Raw genomic sequence first — 17,385 nt, forward strand, 5'->3', positions numbered from 1 at the left:
TGGTAAAATGACTTCATTGTTACATGTATAGGCTACATTTATTTTTCACTTTTGTTTTCAATTTTGCTTACAGTCATGGTCAATGCTCCCTCTAAGCTGTGGAGTCTTGTGAGCAAAAATTCTGCTTTGTGAGCTACTGGCATTAAAGTTGTGAGCTACTGCATAAATTAGCTTGCTCTGGGGCCATTTGTCCTGAGCTAAGACAAAAATGTGTGAGCCACAGGCTAAAAAACTGTGAGGTAGCTCACACTTAAGCTCCGCTTAGAGGGAACACTGGGCATTGTATAATCACACAACAGGTAGGTCAGAATTCTGCTGATTTGCTCAAGGCACAATAGCAAGTCTTAAAGCTATACTGGAGTTTGTACTGTGTTTTATGCATATAAACTTAAAGCTGCTGTAGAATATTTAACTCCGTAGTTCACTTATTTTTCTTCTTCGTGGTCTCTGTGCATCACACTGATGGGAGAAAGCACCGACGCCGATCACGATCGGTAACTTCAAAGCTGCGGATTTCCGCACCCCCGTCCCAGTGCGCATGCCCAGAAGCCCCCCTGCGCATGCTCACCAGGACAGAAGTGGACATCCCACCAGTTCTCTTCTGACCGCTGCTGAGATCAGTCGATCTTTGCTACGGTCGGTGGATTTCTTCTTAGCATTCGTTGGATTTCCACCGTCACACAAGGTCACCGAGGAGCAACCCATCTCTCCCTCGGAGGACCTAAAATCCTATGGGGACTTGATAAAAAGAATGGCTCAGTCCCTATCCCTCCCAACGGTCCAACCTCAACCGGTCGTCACGGACAATGTGTTTGACATTGTACAGAGGGACACGTCAACTGCACTTGCCCTCCCGCTGACAACCGTGATGCTGCACACAGCAAAGGCTTCGTGGGACAAGCCTGCGTCCACGCCCATCTCATCACGCAGGCTTGATCACATGTACCGGATACAAGAGTCCACAGCAGACTTCCTCTTCAATCACCCCAAACCAAATTTGGTGGTGGTGGCATCGTCCTCGAAAGCAAGGAAGACCCATGCTACCCCCCCAGATAAAGAGGGGAAGAAACTGGACAACTTGGGACGACGAGTCTACTCGGCGGGCTCGCTGGGACTGAAGGTGGCAAATTACTCTGTCTGAACGGGGCGATATCAATACGCCTTGTGGGACCAATTGTCAGCAATTCTGCCAGGACTTCCAGAGCAAAGTAGGAATGCGATCCAGAAAGGAAATCGGCAGCCCAAACAGGGTCTTTGACTGTCCCTCCCCATGTTTCCCTTCCCCCACCCGTACTTCAGACCATACCCGGCTGTGGCCTTTTTACCAGGCGTGGTCCACAATAACAACAGACCAGTGGGTGTTATCAATAATCCGGCTGGGTTATATGATAGAATTCCAACAGGAACCAGCGGTTCCAACATTCGTCTGCACCAGTCCATCTCCAACTCTTCAGGAGGAGGTGTGTGTGCTGCTCCAAAAGAAGGCCATAGAACCAGTCCCGACAAGCCAAGAGAGACTAGACTTTTACTCCCGTTACTTTGCTATCCCAAAACGGGATGGAGGCCTGCGTCCCATCATGGACCTTCGAGGTCTCAATTTCTACATCCCACATCACAAATTCAGGATGACCTCATTACCCAGCATACTCCCCTTGTTGAATCAGGGAGATTGGATGGCCATCCTAGACCTGCAGGACGCTTACTTTCATATAAGTATCCATCCGTCCCACAGGAAATTCCTCAGGTTTGCCATCGGGACTATGCACTATCAGTACCGAGCCCTACCCTTCGGCCTTTCCACGGCCCCCAGGGTGTTTACAAAAACAATGGTAGTGGTGGCAGCCCATCTGAGGCTACAGGGCATCATACTATTTCCATACATCGACGACTGGCTTCTGGTGGCAGAGTTAAAGGCCCGTCTACTGCAACACATCTCCACCACCCTGACCCTTCTGCAGGAATTGGGTCTGCAGGTGAACAAGAAAAAGTCCTGTCTCCAACCTTCTCAGGGGGTTCAATTCATCGGGGCTATCCTGGACACCCAGTCGTGCAAGGCGTTTCTGCCGGAGAAGCGTGCAGAGGACATTGTGGACCTGGTACAGATCTTTCAACGAAACCAGACGGTCACCGCTCTTCAGGTGCAACGCCTGTTGGGCCTGATGGCATCCACCACGTCGGTTCTGGTCTTTGCCAGGTTCTACATGAGGAGCCTTCAGTTATGGTTCCTGAAGCACTTCAGATGCCAGGTAGATTCCCCTTTGCGCAGGTTTTCCATCCTGCAAGAGGTTCTGGCAATGCTACGGTGGTGGCAGCAAGGGCGTCACCTGCTGGCGGGAGCGCCTTTCCACAAACTACAACCAACAATAACTCTAGCCTCGGATGCATCCCTATGGGGATGGGGGCGCATGTGAATGGACTATGTGTGGGCAACAGGTGGCCCAAGGACCACCTGCAGTATCACATAAACTTTTTAGAGCTACTGGCGATTCACCATGCCATTCTCTCCTTCAGGCCGTTACTAGCAAACCGGGCTGTGGCGATCCTAACAGACAACACCACAGCGCTGGCCTACATAAAGAGGCAGGGGGGCACAGTATCACAGAAACTTTGTCTCCTAGCCTTGCGCATTTGGGAAATCTGCAGGGAAATGAACACGCATCTAACAGCAGCTCATCTTCCTGGCGACCAGAACGTGTGCGCAGACTTTCTCAGTCGAGGGGGAGCTTCCCTTCACGAATGGGAGCTCAACTGGAACTTCTTCCAACCCATCTTCCAGAGGTGGGGGACACCGGAGATAGATGTCTTCGCCACCCACAACAACAGAAAGTGTAGACAGTTCTGTTGCCGGGGAGGGAGAGATCTGCTGTCGCTGGGAGACGGCCTCCTGTTCCCATGGAACCTTTGTCACGTGTACTTGTTTCCCCTGATTCCGCTAATGACGTGGGCAGTGCAGAAGCTGTACAGGGAACGTCTGAAGGGAATTCTGGTCACCCCATGGTGGCCCAGGCAACACTGGTTCACCCCCATCCTGCGGTTATCCAGGGGAGTCTTCCACCATTTCCCCACGGTGCCGAATCTACTGCTATCCCAACAGGGGCTAGTGGTCCACCACGATGTCCCGCATCTGAAGTTGACGGCATGGAGACTCGGGTGAATGCATTGTCCCTGAGGGCTCAGCATGTCATCCTCAATAGTAGGAGGGAATCCACAAGAAAGTCGTACGCCTATAAGTGGGCGCAGTTTGTGCAATTCACCTCTAACACCCTGGGGGACCTGACGGCAGTGGGTCTGCCCGTGATCCTCGACTTTCTACTCGCCCTTCTGGACAAAGGACTAGCAGTGTCATCTATAAGGGTGTACCTGGCGGCCATCTCGGCCAGCCATGCGCAAATCGAACGGCACTCGGTGTTTGCGCATCCCACTACAAAGAGGTTCTTGTGGGAGTGGCGAGGCTATACCCCTCTGTTAGAGACCCAACTCCATCGTGGGTTCTTCCGGGGATTCTGGAGGCCCTGATGGGAAAGCCCTTTGAGCCTATGGCGACGTGTTCCCTGCAACTGCTGTCGTGGAAGGCAGCGTTCCTGGTGGCCATCACCTCAGCACGGAGGGTAGGGGAACTTGCAGCGTTGAGGTACGATGACCCTTATCTCCGATTCCGGCCAGAGGGCATGTGGCTACGTTCGGACATTACATTCCTGCCCAAGGTGGTGTCATCTTTCCACTTAAACAGGGAGATCTGCCTGCCGGTCTACTTTCCTAACCCGGCTACGGAGTCAGGGAGGAGGCTCCACGCCCTGGACATTAAGCAGGCGCTCTCCTTTTACTTGCATAGAGTAGGGCCCTCCCGGAAGAACCCTAGGCTTTTCGTCTCTTATGCCCCGGCCTCCTTGGGTCGGAGGATCTCATCGCAGAGACTCTCGAAGTGGTTAACAGAGACGATTAAACTGTGCTACCTGCTGCGCAAAAGACCTCTTCCAGGGCCTATTCGAGCACATTCCACAAGAGCAATGGCTACCTCGGCAGCGTTCATGAAAGGAGTGCCATTGCGAGACATTTGTAAGGCTGCTACCTGGTCCTCCCCACATACCTTCATCAGACATTATGCGCTGGACCTTCAGTGGCATCAAGGTTCGTCCGTGGGACGTGCAGTTCTGCAGTCGCTCTCCTGTTGACGGACCGTGCAACCCTCCTCCAGGTAGGCTGTTAGCTTGCTATTCTCCCATCAGTGTGATGCACAGAGACCACGAAGAAGATAAACAGGTTTCTTACCTGTAACTGATGATCTTCGAGTAGTCATCTGTGCAGTCACGCTACCCACCCACCTTCCCCACTGCTGTCGGTCCGCCCCAGGGCTCATGCAGCGGTCAGAAGGAACTGGCGGGATGTCCACTTCTGTCCTGGTGAGCATACGCAGGGGGGCTTCTGGGCATGCGCACCGGGACGGGGGCATGGAAATCCGCAGCTTTGAAGTTACCGATCGTGATCGGCGTCGGCACCTTCTCCCATCAGTGTGACTGCACAGATGACCACTCGAAGATCATCAGTTACAGGTAAGAAACTTGTTTTTCAGAGACCTACTGTGTGATTATTTGTATGGCTGAATTGGTAGATCAAAAAGTGAGTGTCTGGTTTCTCCATAAAAGCCACTTTTGAAAAACAGTGATGTTTCTTATCCATCTCTGCTTTTCCAAAGAAACTGAATTGTATCCTATGACTCCATTCAGCCAAGCATGGAGCTTTCCTTCACAGGGACAGCCTTATCCGCCGGAGGAAAGATCATTGCTCTAGAGGATGGTTCTGTACTTAGCTGAGTAGAATGGTGGTGCACATCTCAATAAGAAAGATCCTTACTCCCTCAAAACTTACATGAGGAAAGATTTAAAATAAGTTTTAATTTTAGATAATTTGTTAGCCAGCAGAGAGAAAATTTTAAACTCTTTCATTCCCCAACACGATTATGTGGTGGCTTTTTTTTGCTTTTGTCAGAGTTCTTGTACCTTTCATGACACTGTATCAAGAGGCTTTTCAGTCCACAGAGAAATCTTGTAAACATTTTAAGGGGTGAGGGGACAGATGCTGTATCTTAAATGTTTCTGAAACTGTTGATACAAATTTAAATATATACTTAAGTGAGTCCTCACCCAGAATATAGTTCTCTGACAGCATACTCAGTTTTTAACTCTTCAATGGGACCTTAAGAAACACTGCCTAATTACTGCACAGTAAATTTTGTCATCACTTGATTCCCGGTCTTTCTCCCTCAATGGGGAAAGGTCATCCAAAATGGTAAAATCATGCCTCCACTTGCTCCAGTCAGGGCTATGTAGATTTTTGCGAAGACCTCTGTTGGAGAGATCAAAGGTTGACCCTGGAGTTTGGATAGCCCAGCTGCTCCAACATAACACTTTGAACTCCACTCCATGACCAAACTATAAAAACAACAACATTGGATTGAGCTTGGCTTGCTGGGATCAGATGGAGAAAGAGAGAGCTTCTACACCTTCAGACACTAAGAAGCTGATGGTCTCAGGGACCAAAAAGAAGAAAGATCAGAGAGAGGTCCTCTCTTCCTGAAGCTTTGAGCAGCAGGGAAAGAACGTGGACTGCCTTCGATACGTCGCACATTCAGCCACAGGGAGGGGGAAACCCAAAGCTTTGGGCTGCACCTTCCCCCCAGTGACAGCAAGGATGGAGTCAGTCATAGCTGGGAAAGTGACACCAGCCAGCCATGCTAATTGCCTCTTAGTGAAGGCCTGCAGATGCCAACAAGCAGACCAGAAGACATTCCAGGTAAGGTAATCACACACACACACACACTGGGGCAAAGCTGGGACCAGCAGAACTGGCAGTAGCCTGAACAGTTTGCAGGCCCTTGGGGCAGTGGGAGAATGATTCCTTCCTGTGCTGCATCATAAAGCCTTCCCCAGCAGTTGGGATCCCAGGCAGCTCCTAATATGATGGCCAGGCCAGTTTTCCCCACCCTTTTCAACTCAGTCACAGAATGGATGCTTCAGGTCCTGAGAACACCCTGGCCCATACCACCAAATTGGGGGATGCCCTTTAGAAGCCAAATGTTTTCCTCATCTCAGAGTTATCCCTTCTTTCCACGGGCCCAGCCTTAGCACCAGAGACCATCCATAGTAATGCAGGAAAAAGTGAAGAGGAGTTCAAACAAGATGATTATGGGGTTGGAGCACCTTCCCTCTGAAGAAAGGTTGAAAAGTCTGGGGCTTTTCAGTTTAGAATAGAGACAACTAAGGATGGTTTATAAAATTATAAAAACTAAGAGGTTTATAAAATTATGCATGAGAGTTGACAAAGAGAAATTTTCTCCCTCTTCCAAAATACTAGAACTCAAAGGCATCCAGTGAAACTGATGGGCAGTAGGTTCAGGATGGACACAGTTATTACGTGTGGAATTCGCTACCAGAGGAAGTAGTAATGACTGCTGCAGGAATAAATAGCTTTAAAGGGGGATTAGATAGATTTGTGAACAATAAGTATATCAGTGACTACTAGCAATGGTGACTGAGGGGAATCTCCACACTTGAAGGCACTAAGCCTCTGAATCCCAGAGCCAGGAGGCAACATCGGGAAGGCCTCGGCCTCAATGTCCTGTTGCTGGCCATCCAGAGGAACTGATTGGTTGATGTGTGAGACAGGATGCTGGACTAGATGGACCATTGGTCTGATCCAGCAGGGCTCTTATGTTCTGTGGGAAAGACAGGGTAGAAGGCTTCGTTGGGTGAGAAGCTCTCCTGCTCCAGCTGGGTCATCTGATTCTTCCACAGAAGGAACATCCCAGCCACCCAAAATATGAGCAAGGTGCTCAAAAGGGTCCAGTTGCCCAGTGGCTCACTCGTCAGAAGTATCAGCAGATTAGATTTGTATGGTTCAGGGTCTCACCCTGAGTCCCTTCCCGTTGGAATTAAAGTTGCTCAGGATTCCAGGCTAACAAAGTCAAGTCTATTTTGACTACAGAGGGTTGCTCCTTCAGAAAAATCCACCCTCTCTGATCTAGGGTTAGATTCCAGGGTGGAAAGGCACATACAAATGATGCTGCTCATAAGAACATAAGAGAAGCCATGTTGGATCAGGCCAACGGCCCATCCAGTCCAACACTCTGTGTCACACAGTGGCAAAAAAAATTATATATACACACACACTGTGGCTAATAGCCACTGATGGACCTGTGCTCCATATTTTTATCTAAACCCTTCTTGAAGGTGGCTATACTTGTTTTATTTATTTATTTATTACTTTACATTTATATCCCGCCCTCTCCGCAAGCGGACTTGTGGCCGCCACCACCTCCTGTGGCAGTGAATTCCACATGTTAATCACCCTTTGGGTGAAGAAGTACTTCCTTTTATCCGTTTTAACCTGTCTGCTCAGCAATTTCATCGAATGCCCATGAGTTCTTGTATTGTGAGAAAAGGAGAAAAGTACTTCTTTCTCTACTTTCTCCATCCCATGCATTATCTTGTAAACCTCTATCATGTCACCCCGCAGTCGACGTTTCTCCAAGCTAAAGAGCCTCAAGCATTTCAACCTTTCTTCATAGGGAAAGTGCTCCAGCCCTTTAATCATTCTAGTTGCCCTTTTCTGGACTTTCTCCAATGCTATAATATCCTTTTTGAGGTGCGGCAACCAGAACTGCACACAGTACTCCAAATGACACCGCACCATCGATTTATACAGGGGCATTATGATACTGGCTGATTTGTTTTCAATTCCCTTCCTAATAATTCCCAGCATGGCGTTGGCCTTTTTTATTGCAAACGCACACTGTCTTGACATTTTCAGTGAGTTATCTACCACGACCCCAAGATCTCTCTCTTGGTCAGTCTCTGCCAGTTCACACCCCATCAACTTGTATTTGTAGCTGGGATTCTTGGCCCCAATGTGCATTACTTTGCACTTGGCCATATTGAACCGCATCTGCCACGTTGACGCGCACTCACCCAGCCTCAACAGATCCCTTTGGAGTTCCTCACAATCCTCTCTGGTTCTCACCACCCTGAACAATTTAGTGTCATCCGCAAACTAGGCCACTTCACTGCTCACTCCCAACTCTAAATCATTTATGAACAAGTTAAAGAGCATGGGACCCAGTACCGAGCCCTGCGGCACCCCACTGCTTACCGTCCTCCACTGCGAAGACTGCCCATTTATACTCACTCTCTGCTTCCTATTACTCAGCCAGTCTTTGATCCACAAGAAGACCTGTCCTTTTACTCCATGACTCTCAAGCTTTCTAAGGAGCCTTTGATGAGGAACTTTATCAAAAGCTTTCTGGAAGTCAAGGTAAACAACATCTATCGGGTCTCCTTTGTCCACATGTTTGTTCACCCCCTCAAAAAAATGTAACAGGTTAGTGAGGCAAGATCTTCCCTTGCAGAATCCATGCTGAGTCTTCCTCAATAACCCGTGTTCATCAATGTGCCTACTCATTCTGTCCTTGATAATGGTTTCTACCAACTTTCCCGGTATTGAAGTCAGACTGACTGGCCTGTAATTTCCCAGATCTCCTCTGGAACCCTTTTTAAAGATGGGGGTGACATTTGCTACCTTCCAGTCCTCAGGAACGGAGGCAGATTTCAATGAAAGATTACAGATTTTTGTTAGAAGATCCACAAGTTCAACTTTGAGTTCTTTCAGAACTCTCGGATGTATGCCATCCGGACCCGGTGACTTATTAGTTTTTAATTTGTCTATCAGTTGTAGGACCTCCTCTTTTGTCACCTCAATCTGACTCAGGTCTTTCAACACCCCTTCCAAAATTAATGGTTCTGGGGCGGGCAAAAAGTTTTCGTCTTCCACAGTGAAGACGGAGGCAAAAAATTCATTTAGCTTCTCAGCCATTTCCCTATCCTCCTTCAGTAATCCTTTTACCCCATGGTCATCCAAGGGCCCCACTGCCTCCCTGGCTGGTTTCCTACTTCTAATATGTTTGAAGAAATTTTTATTGTTGGTCTTTATGTTTTTTGCAATATGCTCCTCATAGTCCCTTTTTGCCTGCCTGATCACAGTCTTGCATTTGATTTGCCACAGCCTGTGTTCCCTTTTACTAATCTCACTTGGACTGGTTTTCCACCGCTTAAAGGAATCCTTTTTACCTTTTACAGCTTCCATTACTTTGTTTGTTAACCACGCAGGCCTTTTCTTATGCCTGTTTGTGCCTTTCCTAACTTGTGGTATGTATTTTATCTGAGCTTCTAGGATTATAGTTTTAAATAGTCTCCAAGCTTCCCCAAGGGTTTTGACCGTATGTACCTTTCCTTTCAGTTTCCTCCTCACATGCATCCTCATCTCAGTGTATTTACCCCTTTTAAAGTTAAACGTGGTTGTGGCGGTCTTTTTGGACAACTCCCTATTTATACAAACGGTGAAATCAATAACATTATGGTCACTGTTCCCAAGAGGCGCAATCACTTTAACATCTCTCACCAAGTCTTGGGCATTACTTAGGACCAAATCCAGGATCCCCCCACCCCTGGTAGGTTCTGAGACCATCTGCTCCATAGCACAGTCATTGAGAGCATCAAGAAACTCAATCTCTTTCTCTCTACCAGAACACATATTGACCCAATCAATCTGCGGGTAGTTAAAATCACCTATTACGACACCTATTGCTCCACACTTCAAATAAAGTCCAACAACAATTTATTACAAAAAAGAATCAGATTAAAGCAAGAGCACAACCTTCATTGCAATGGACAATGAGTCCTATGAGCAAACAGTCAAGTCACTAAAACGCCAGACTGGCTTGCTGCAGGAGAACGCCCCCAGAACAAACAGAAAAGGAGCTCATACAATTCAGTAAATTCAAACAGTCGAACAATGTCCGGGGACTGAAGATTGCTATCTCGTCTTACTCCGCTGCCACCACAGCCTTCACCAACAAGAAAAGAAAAACTTCCTCCTTTTTTTGCTATGCTGATGCTAGTTAAGACGAGTTTATTACTCGCAGCTGTGGCTATTTAAAGAGTATGTACCAGATTTCCAGCTTGCTTTAAAGATCCAAGCTAACAACATTTTCATACAGATAGATCCCAGTAGGCAGCCGTGTTGGTCTGAAGCAATAGAACAAAGCAGTAGACAAGTGCACCTTTAAGACCAACGAAGTTTTATTCAGAATGTAAGCTTTTGTATGCTCTTAAGCAGACTTCATCAGACAAAATGGGAATTTTCATATAGTCCACCAGCGTCAGAGGGTGCTAGAGGTCATAGCACAGGCCTCCCTAAGAGCACCTTAACACCCACCCTCATCAGGTTCGGAGTTTGGCAACACATTTTCAATATTAGTTTCTGCAGCTGGAAATTTTGAAAAAGAAGAGGATGAATGATCAGGGGATGATATTAATGTCCAAGAAAATTCTTCCAGACTTTTCCAGGTGAAACATTTCCAGCATTTTTAATAAGGTCATCAGCACACTCAAATCAGTTGGATGTTCCTGAAAAACCAGAGTGCTCAACTTCAGACAATCTCTCCTTTTCCAGATTTATTTGGTGATGTTCTCAAAGCAGAGTGAGTGCTGTCAGGTAGGAGCAGTTCCTTCACATACATAGCCAGAAAGTTCTATGCTCTTCCAGAGGAAACCATGGAGGATCTCAAGGTCTCTCTGGCGGATTCACCTGTCATTGCTCTTCATTTGGGAGCAGTTTTACCCAAGGGTGATGAGAATGCCCTTAAAGACTTTATTGACAGGAAAAGTGAAATGACTTTAAAGAAGTCATGAAGCTTCATATCTGGCTGTCAGGGCGTCAGTGGTGTTGTCCGATTTCACCCACACAATTGCTATCTGAGCAGGCAGTCTTTTGCAGAACATTAAGACAGAACTATTGGACCTAATGAGATCCTTGCGAAAAGTAAAGAGAGCAGCTGAGATCACTTCTGATACCTTGCAGGACACCATACAGTTTTGTTCCAAAGCACAAGCAGCCAGTATTGTAATCAGAAGAAACAGTCTGGAGTTTTAATGACTTGACTATTTGCTCATAGGACTCATTGTCCATTGCAATGAAGGTTGTGCTCTTGCTTTAATCATTCTTTTTGCAATAAATTGTTGTTGGACTTTATTTGAAGACTGAAGTGTGGATATCATGTTACAGCCCAGATGACCACCCACTAGACACATCTATAACCACACATAGCTAACATTTTAAGAAATGGGCAGACAATAGAAAGTTAAATTCTCTGAAGCCTTCATATAAAGACATTGTCCTTTTTCTCCATGAAGGTTGGAAGAAAGGTTTACAACCAGACATTTTACAGAGACAAGCTACAGTGCTTAACATGGTTTTAGGACCAAAGAGACTGAAGAATTTATCTACAAATTAACCAATCAAACAGTTTATAAGGGAAACTGTACAACTAGCTCCTCCTGTGAGACCCAGATTCCTGACTTGGAGCCTCTGCATATTTCTTCAAGTTATCACTAAAGCCCCTTTTAGTACCTTTCATGGAAAGTTTCCTTTTTGGTAGTAATAACATTGACAAGAAGGATATCAGAACTAGCTTCTTTATCTTCCAGAAAGGAATTCTGTGTGTTCCATAAAGATTCAGTGACCTTGAAGACAGATCTCTCCTTCATCCCAAAGGTAAATTCTGAGTGCCATATCAACCAGCCAATAGTTTTGCCTTCTTTCATCCCAATACCAACTCATCCTAAAGAAAACTTGTGACATAAACGATGTGCTCTGCGTGCCTACCTGAATGAAATGGCAAACAGCAGACTAACCAATTCACTGTCATATAGTAGCCAAAATCTGGGCAAAAAGGTGTCAAAGTCATCCATAGCCTTCTGGGTAAAACAATGCATCCACAAGGTCTGGTAAGGTCTGGTGAGATGTAAGGTCTGGTTCCTCCGAGAAGCATTACAGCTCACTCAATCAGAGCCACAGCAACTAGGGTGGCTTTTTCTACCATAGCATCTGCGACAAGGATCTGTGGAGCAGCCGCTTGGTCTACTTTTTAGACAATTATCAAACGTTATCAAATGAACCAGTCAAAGTCAGTATTTGCAATTATTCTTTTTATTTTCTCTCCAAAACCCAAAAAACACAAACGAGATAGAAACAAAACCAAGAACCATCACAGCAACAAAACTAAACAAACAACATAACATAAATCATGGTGGAGATTGTAGCCTCCATCTATTCAATAGTGCACAACCCTATATCTTTTTCACCGTTATTTTTAACCCCATTTCTCTCAACATATTAACTTACTATTCACTCAATAAACATTAAGTAGATCCACATGCCATATGAAAAGAGGCGATCCCAAAGGTAGACAGGTCCCAGGCCATATAGGGCTTTAAAGGTTATGACCAGCACCTTGAAACGAATCCGGAACACCACAGGCAACCAGTGTAACATTTCCAGCACAGGTTGAATGTGGTCCCGTACAGGTAGCTCCAATAACAACCTGGCTGTTGCATTTTGCACCAATTGCAGCCTCCGGAGTTGAGTCAAGGGCAGCCCCATGTAGAGGGCATTACAGTAGTCTATTCTTGAGGTGACCGTAGCATGGATCACTTGCCAAGTCGTTATGTTCCAGGTATGGAACCAACTGCCTTATCCACCTAAGATGATAAAATGCAGATTTGGCAGTGGCTGTTACCTGGGCCTCCATTGTTAACGAAGGCTCTTGAGCTTCAGTGCTGGCACCAGTGGTGTCCCATCAAAGGCTGGCAAAGGAGTAAGAACATAAGAGAAGCCATGTGTGTTCAGGCCAGTGGCCCATCCAGTCCAACACTCTGTATCACACAGTGGCCAAAATTTTTGTGTGTGTGTGTATGTGTATATATATATATATATATATATATATATATATATATATATATATATATATATATATATATATATACACACACACACATACACACACTGTAGCTAATAGCCACTGATGGACCTCTGCTCCATATTTTTATCTAACCCCCTCTTGAAGGTGGCTATGCTTGTGGCCGCCACCACCTCCTGTGGCAGTGAATTCCACATGTTAATCACCCTTTGGGTGAAGAAGTACCTCCTTTTATCCATTCCAACCCACTGCTCAGCAATTTCATTGAATGCCCACGAGTTCTTGTATTGTGAGAAAGGGAGAAAAGTACTTCTTTCTCTACCTTCTCTTTCCCATGCATAATCTTGTAAACCTCTATCATGTCACCCTGCAGTCGACATTTCTCCAAGCTAAAGAGCCCCAAGCGTTTTAACCTTTCTTCATAGGGAAAGTGTTCCAAACCTTTAATCATTCTAGTTGCCCTTTTCTGCACTTTTTCCAATGCTATAATATCCTTTTTGAGGTGCGGTGACCAGAATTGTACACAGTATTCCAAGTGAGACCGCACCATCGATTTATACAGGGGCATTATGATACTGGCTGATTTCTCTCTACCCAGGCCACCATAACTAAGGCACAGGACCTCTGTCTTCACTGGATTCAATTTCAGTTGACTCTGCCTGAGCCATTTCACCTTGACTTGCAATGCCAGGTCCAGATCTTCCGGGGCGCAGCTGGACTGGCCTCCCATCAATAGATAGAGCTGGGTGTCATCTGCATACTGGTGACAACCCAGCCCATATCTCCAGACAATCTGGGCAAGGTGGCACATATAGATGTTAAACAACCGGGGAGAGAACCACCCCCTGAGGCACACCACATACAAGTAGGTGTTTCTGGGACAACTGCTCCGCTATTGCAACCTTTTGTCCCCGGCCTTGGAGAAAAGAGGTAAGCTATTAAAGAGCAGACTCCTGAATCCCCATGTCGTCAAGGCGGTGGGACAGTAGCTGATGGTCAACTGTGCCAAATGCATCTGACAGGTCTAACAACAACACTGCAGAGCCACCCCTATCCAGATGTCTCAAAAGATCATCCATGAGGGCGACCAGTACAATCTCCATTCCATGACCTGGACAAAAGCCGGAATGAAATGGGTCTAGAACATAAGCATCATCCAAAAACCCCTGTAACTGTGCTGCCACTGCCCTCTCGATGACTACCCAAAAAAGGCAAGTTCGACACCGGCCAGTAGTTTGCCTATACATTCGGGTCCAATGATGGTTTTTTGAGGAGAGGGTGAACCACCACCTCTTTAAGGGGCATGGGGAAAGTTCCTTTGGTCAAGGACCTGTTGATAATCTCCTGCAATGGGATTCGCAGTTCCATCTGGCAAGCACGCACCAGCCAGAACGGACACAGATCCAAACTGCAGGTAGTGGGACGCACAGTACAGAGTACTTTTTGATTTCCCCCAAGCTGAGTGGAGTGAAATGATCCAGGATCAAGCCAGAAGATGTGCTCGGAGCCTCAAATTCACTTACTGTATCAAAATTGGTTGGGAGGTCGCAGCGGAGTGACAGGACCTTATCTGTGAAAGAATTTGCAAAGGCCTCGCAGCCAATCTCCAATTCCCTATCATTTGGTTTGCTCTGTGGCAAGTTTGTAAGGGTCCGAATTGTGGTAAATTGGGCCAGGCAAGAATTCACAGACACAGTCTGGGTTGCAAAGTAAACCTTCTTTGCAGCCTTGACTGCCATCTCATAGAACTTCATAATTAGCCCATAAGATGTTCTTGTCGCAAGCATGCCGCCATCACCTCTCTAGCTAAGCCGCCATTTCATCAGCTGCAGTTCCGGGGTATACCATGGCACAAGCCGTGAGTGGTGGCGAAGTGGGTGCTGGGGAGCAATCTTGTCGATGGTGCAGAGAGTTGTTGATGCCACGTCTCTGCTTGTTCATCTAGCGAGTTGCTAGGGGGTCAAGGATCCCATAGAGGGATGGAGGCGAGTAATTTCTCTTGGCCTCACTACCTGCTACTATTGGGATGGGACATAGGCTGGAAAGAGAGCAAGCATTTCCATATCTCAGTCTCCTTTCCTTCTACTTCTGCCTATTTCCACCGCTATACTTTCCCCGCCCCAGGAGCACTGGTATCCCCTGGCCAGACATCACCATGAGCTGGTCTTCTTCACAGCCTCAGACCAATACTAATATGGTAGTGGCCTCTTATACAATTTCTTCCTATATTTCTGTACTAATTTTCATTCCTATATCCTAACCAATCCCACTTTTAGCCTAGCCTAGTAAAACTAATAAAATCTAATTTGGTCCCTACCACTAATTAGAAAACTTAAAAACTATTTGGATAATCACCCCCCCCCCAGTTCATTCTATCCATCCAATTAAAGTCCCAATTAATTAGTAGCTATTACAAGGTCCCAAGTAATAATTTCAATAGAATTTAGGCTACAATCATAAAATCCAAAACTCCTAACTAAACTAACAAAGCCCATCCCAACTAATAATTCAATAATCAATTGATTAGTTAAAACAATCAGTTGAAGTGTGTTGCAACACCCTATATATTGTTATCCTCCCTGAGCCTGTTTGCGGGATAGGGCATGAGATAAATCAAACAAATAAAAGATAAAAGGGTGGTGGAGTCTTAATGCATACATCGGACCCTCCCCTTGGCATAGCTTCGGCACTGCTAACCATTTTTGGATGACTTCCCTCACTGAAAGAGAACGAAGCATTGAAACCTACCTGAAGAATTCTTCTCTTCAGTGGGGCCAAGTCATCCACGACCCACCCAGAAGAAAGAAGAAGAAATATTTTTTACTTTATAGAGCAATGGACAGAGCTGGGCTTGGACACAACTGCAGGGTTAGCCTTCATTCTCTCCAGCATGGATCCTTGTTAAAATCTACCTAGAGTGAGTGGCACTGTGATCTAATCATTTTGGATGACTTCACCCACTGAAGAAAAGAAACCTTCAGGTAGGTTCCAGTGTTTTGTTTTCCATAGTTGCGTTTGTTATTAACGTTATTTATAGTCTGCTTTTCTTACTGAGATTCAAGGAGGATTACAAAGTATAAGTCAAGTACTGTCAACAGAATAGAACATTCAAAATAGAGTTTGGATTACAAAACTCTGAAAACAAACAGAAATCTCAAACAGCTGAAACAAAGCATGAACTTTTAGACATTCTACATTAAGTGGTATAGAAGCTATCTAGTCTGGAGCTTACTTTTAGTGATTAGTAGCAATATAGTATGTAGACCACAGTCCAGTTCTAGTTACCTGTGCAAAAAGCCCTCAAATAATTCTGCCCTGCGTAATTTATGGAAAGCCAGGAGAGTGGGAGGTTTCCTAACCTCATTCCCAGGAGTCACTCAGGTACCATCCTGAATATGGACAAAATCAAGGTGAGGGCCACAGCAGAGAATGTGCAAATATGGGTGGTTATTGATTTTGTCCATATTCAGGATGGTACCTGCAGAAGGCCCTGCTGGGATGAGTGACTCCTGGGGATGCAAAAGGCCCCTGTTCCTTGAATATTTTGCCAACTTTGTCAGTTCCCAGTCTTCCCTCAAGTCATTTATTTATTTATTATTTCATTCAGTTTGCTAGGCGGCCTTTTCCTATAGGGCAGCTTACATCATGTTGCTCACTGCTCCCTTGAGTGCCCTTGAACTCTTCCTGTTCCTTGACTACTTGATTTGTCAAAATAATGATACATGGCTTGTTTTTATCTTTCCAGACTTTGCATATTGGAAACCCACATTTAGCACCACCAGATCCAGAAAAACAGTTCTTGATTTCTCCTCCAGCTTCTCCCCCTGTTGGTTGGAAACAAGCAGAAGATGCCACACCAGTTATTAATTATGATCTTTTATATGCAATCTCCAAACTAGGACCAGGTAAAGGGCTTCTGCAGCCAAAGTTAAATAAGTTCATTTTTTGTCATTGATTTTTACTATGAGCTTGCTTTTAATTCCTTATTTACACACAGCTCCCGTGCCTTTAGTGGCCCCGTGGTGCAGAGTGGTAAAGCAGCAGTACTTCAGTACTGTGGTCTGAACTCTGCTCACAACCTGAATTCGATTCCGGCAGAAGCTGGATTCAGGTTGACTCAGCCTTCCATCCTTCCTAGGTCGGTAAAATGAGTACCCAGCTTGCTGGGGGGGAAGTGTAAAAGACTGGGGAAGGCAATGGCAAACCACCCTGTAAAAAGTCTGCCATGAAAACGTTGTAAAAGCAGCGTCAGCCCAGAGTCAGAAATAACTGGTGCTTGCACAGGGGACCTTTCCTTTCCCGTGCCTTTGTTATTTCCCATGCCATTTCCCCTTGAAATGTTTCTTCGTAGTTTTTAACATTCAATTTTTTAACTAGAACTGCAATACAGCAAGTAATCATACTGGATACTACTACTTAGTACTGACTTTATAAAGTTGCCCTGTGGCGCAGAGTGGTAAGCTGCAGTACTGCGGTCCAAGCTCTGCTCACGACCTGAGTTTGATCCTGGCAGAAGCTGGGTTCAGGTAGCCAACTCAAGGTTGACTCAGCCTTCCCACCCTTCCAAGGTCAGTAAA

At 45.9% G+C, this 17,385-nt stretch overlaps 1 protein-coding gene across 2 annotated transcripts in view; it reads left to right on the forward strand.

The window, feature by feature from the left end:
- RCAN1 (regulator of calcineurin 1) overlaps window positions 1–17,385 on the forward strand; it is a 74,933-nt gene that overhangs the window by 53,492 nt on the left and 4,056 nt on the right. For both annotated transcript variants that reach the window (XM_060234285.1, XM_060234286.1), the window contains exon 3: window positions 16,554–16,713. In XM_060234285.1, coding sequence (XP_060090268.1) covers window positions 16,554–16,713 — 160 coding nt within the window. The remainder of the gene's footprint in view (window positions 1–16,553; window positions 16,714–17,385) is intronic.

The sequence above is a fragment of the Heteronotia binoei genome, chromosome 3, assembly GCF_032191835.1.
Source record: "Heteronotia binoei isolate CCM8104 ecotype False Entrance Well chromosome 3, APGP_CSIRO_Hbin_v1, whole genome shotgun sequence".
NCBI lineage: Eukaryota > Metazoa > Chordata > Lepidosauria > Squamata > Gekkonidae > Heteronotia > Heteronotia binoei.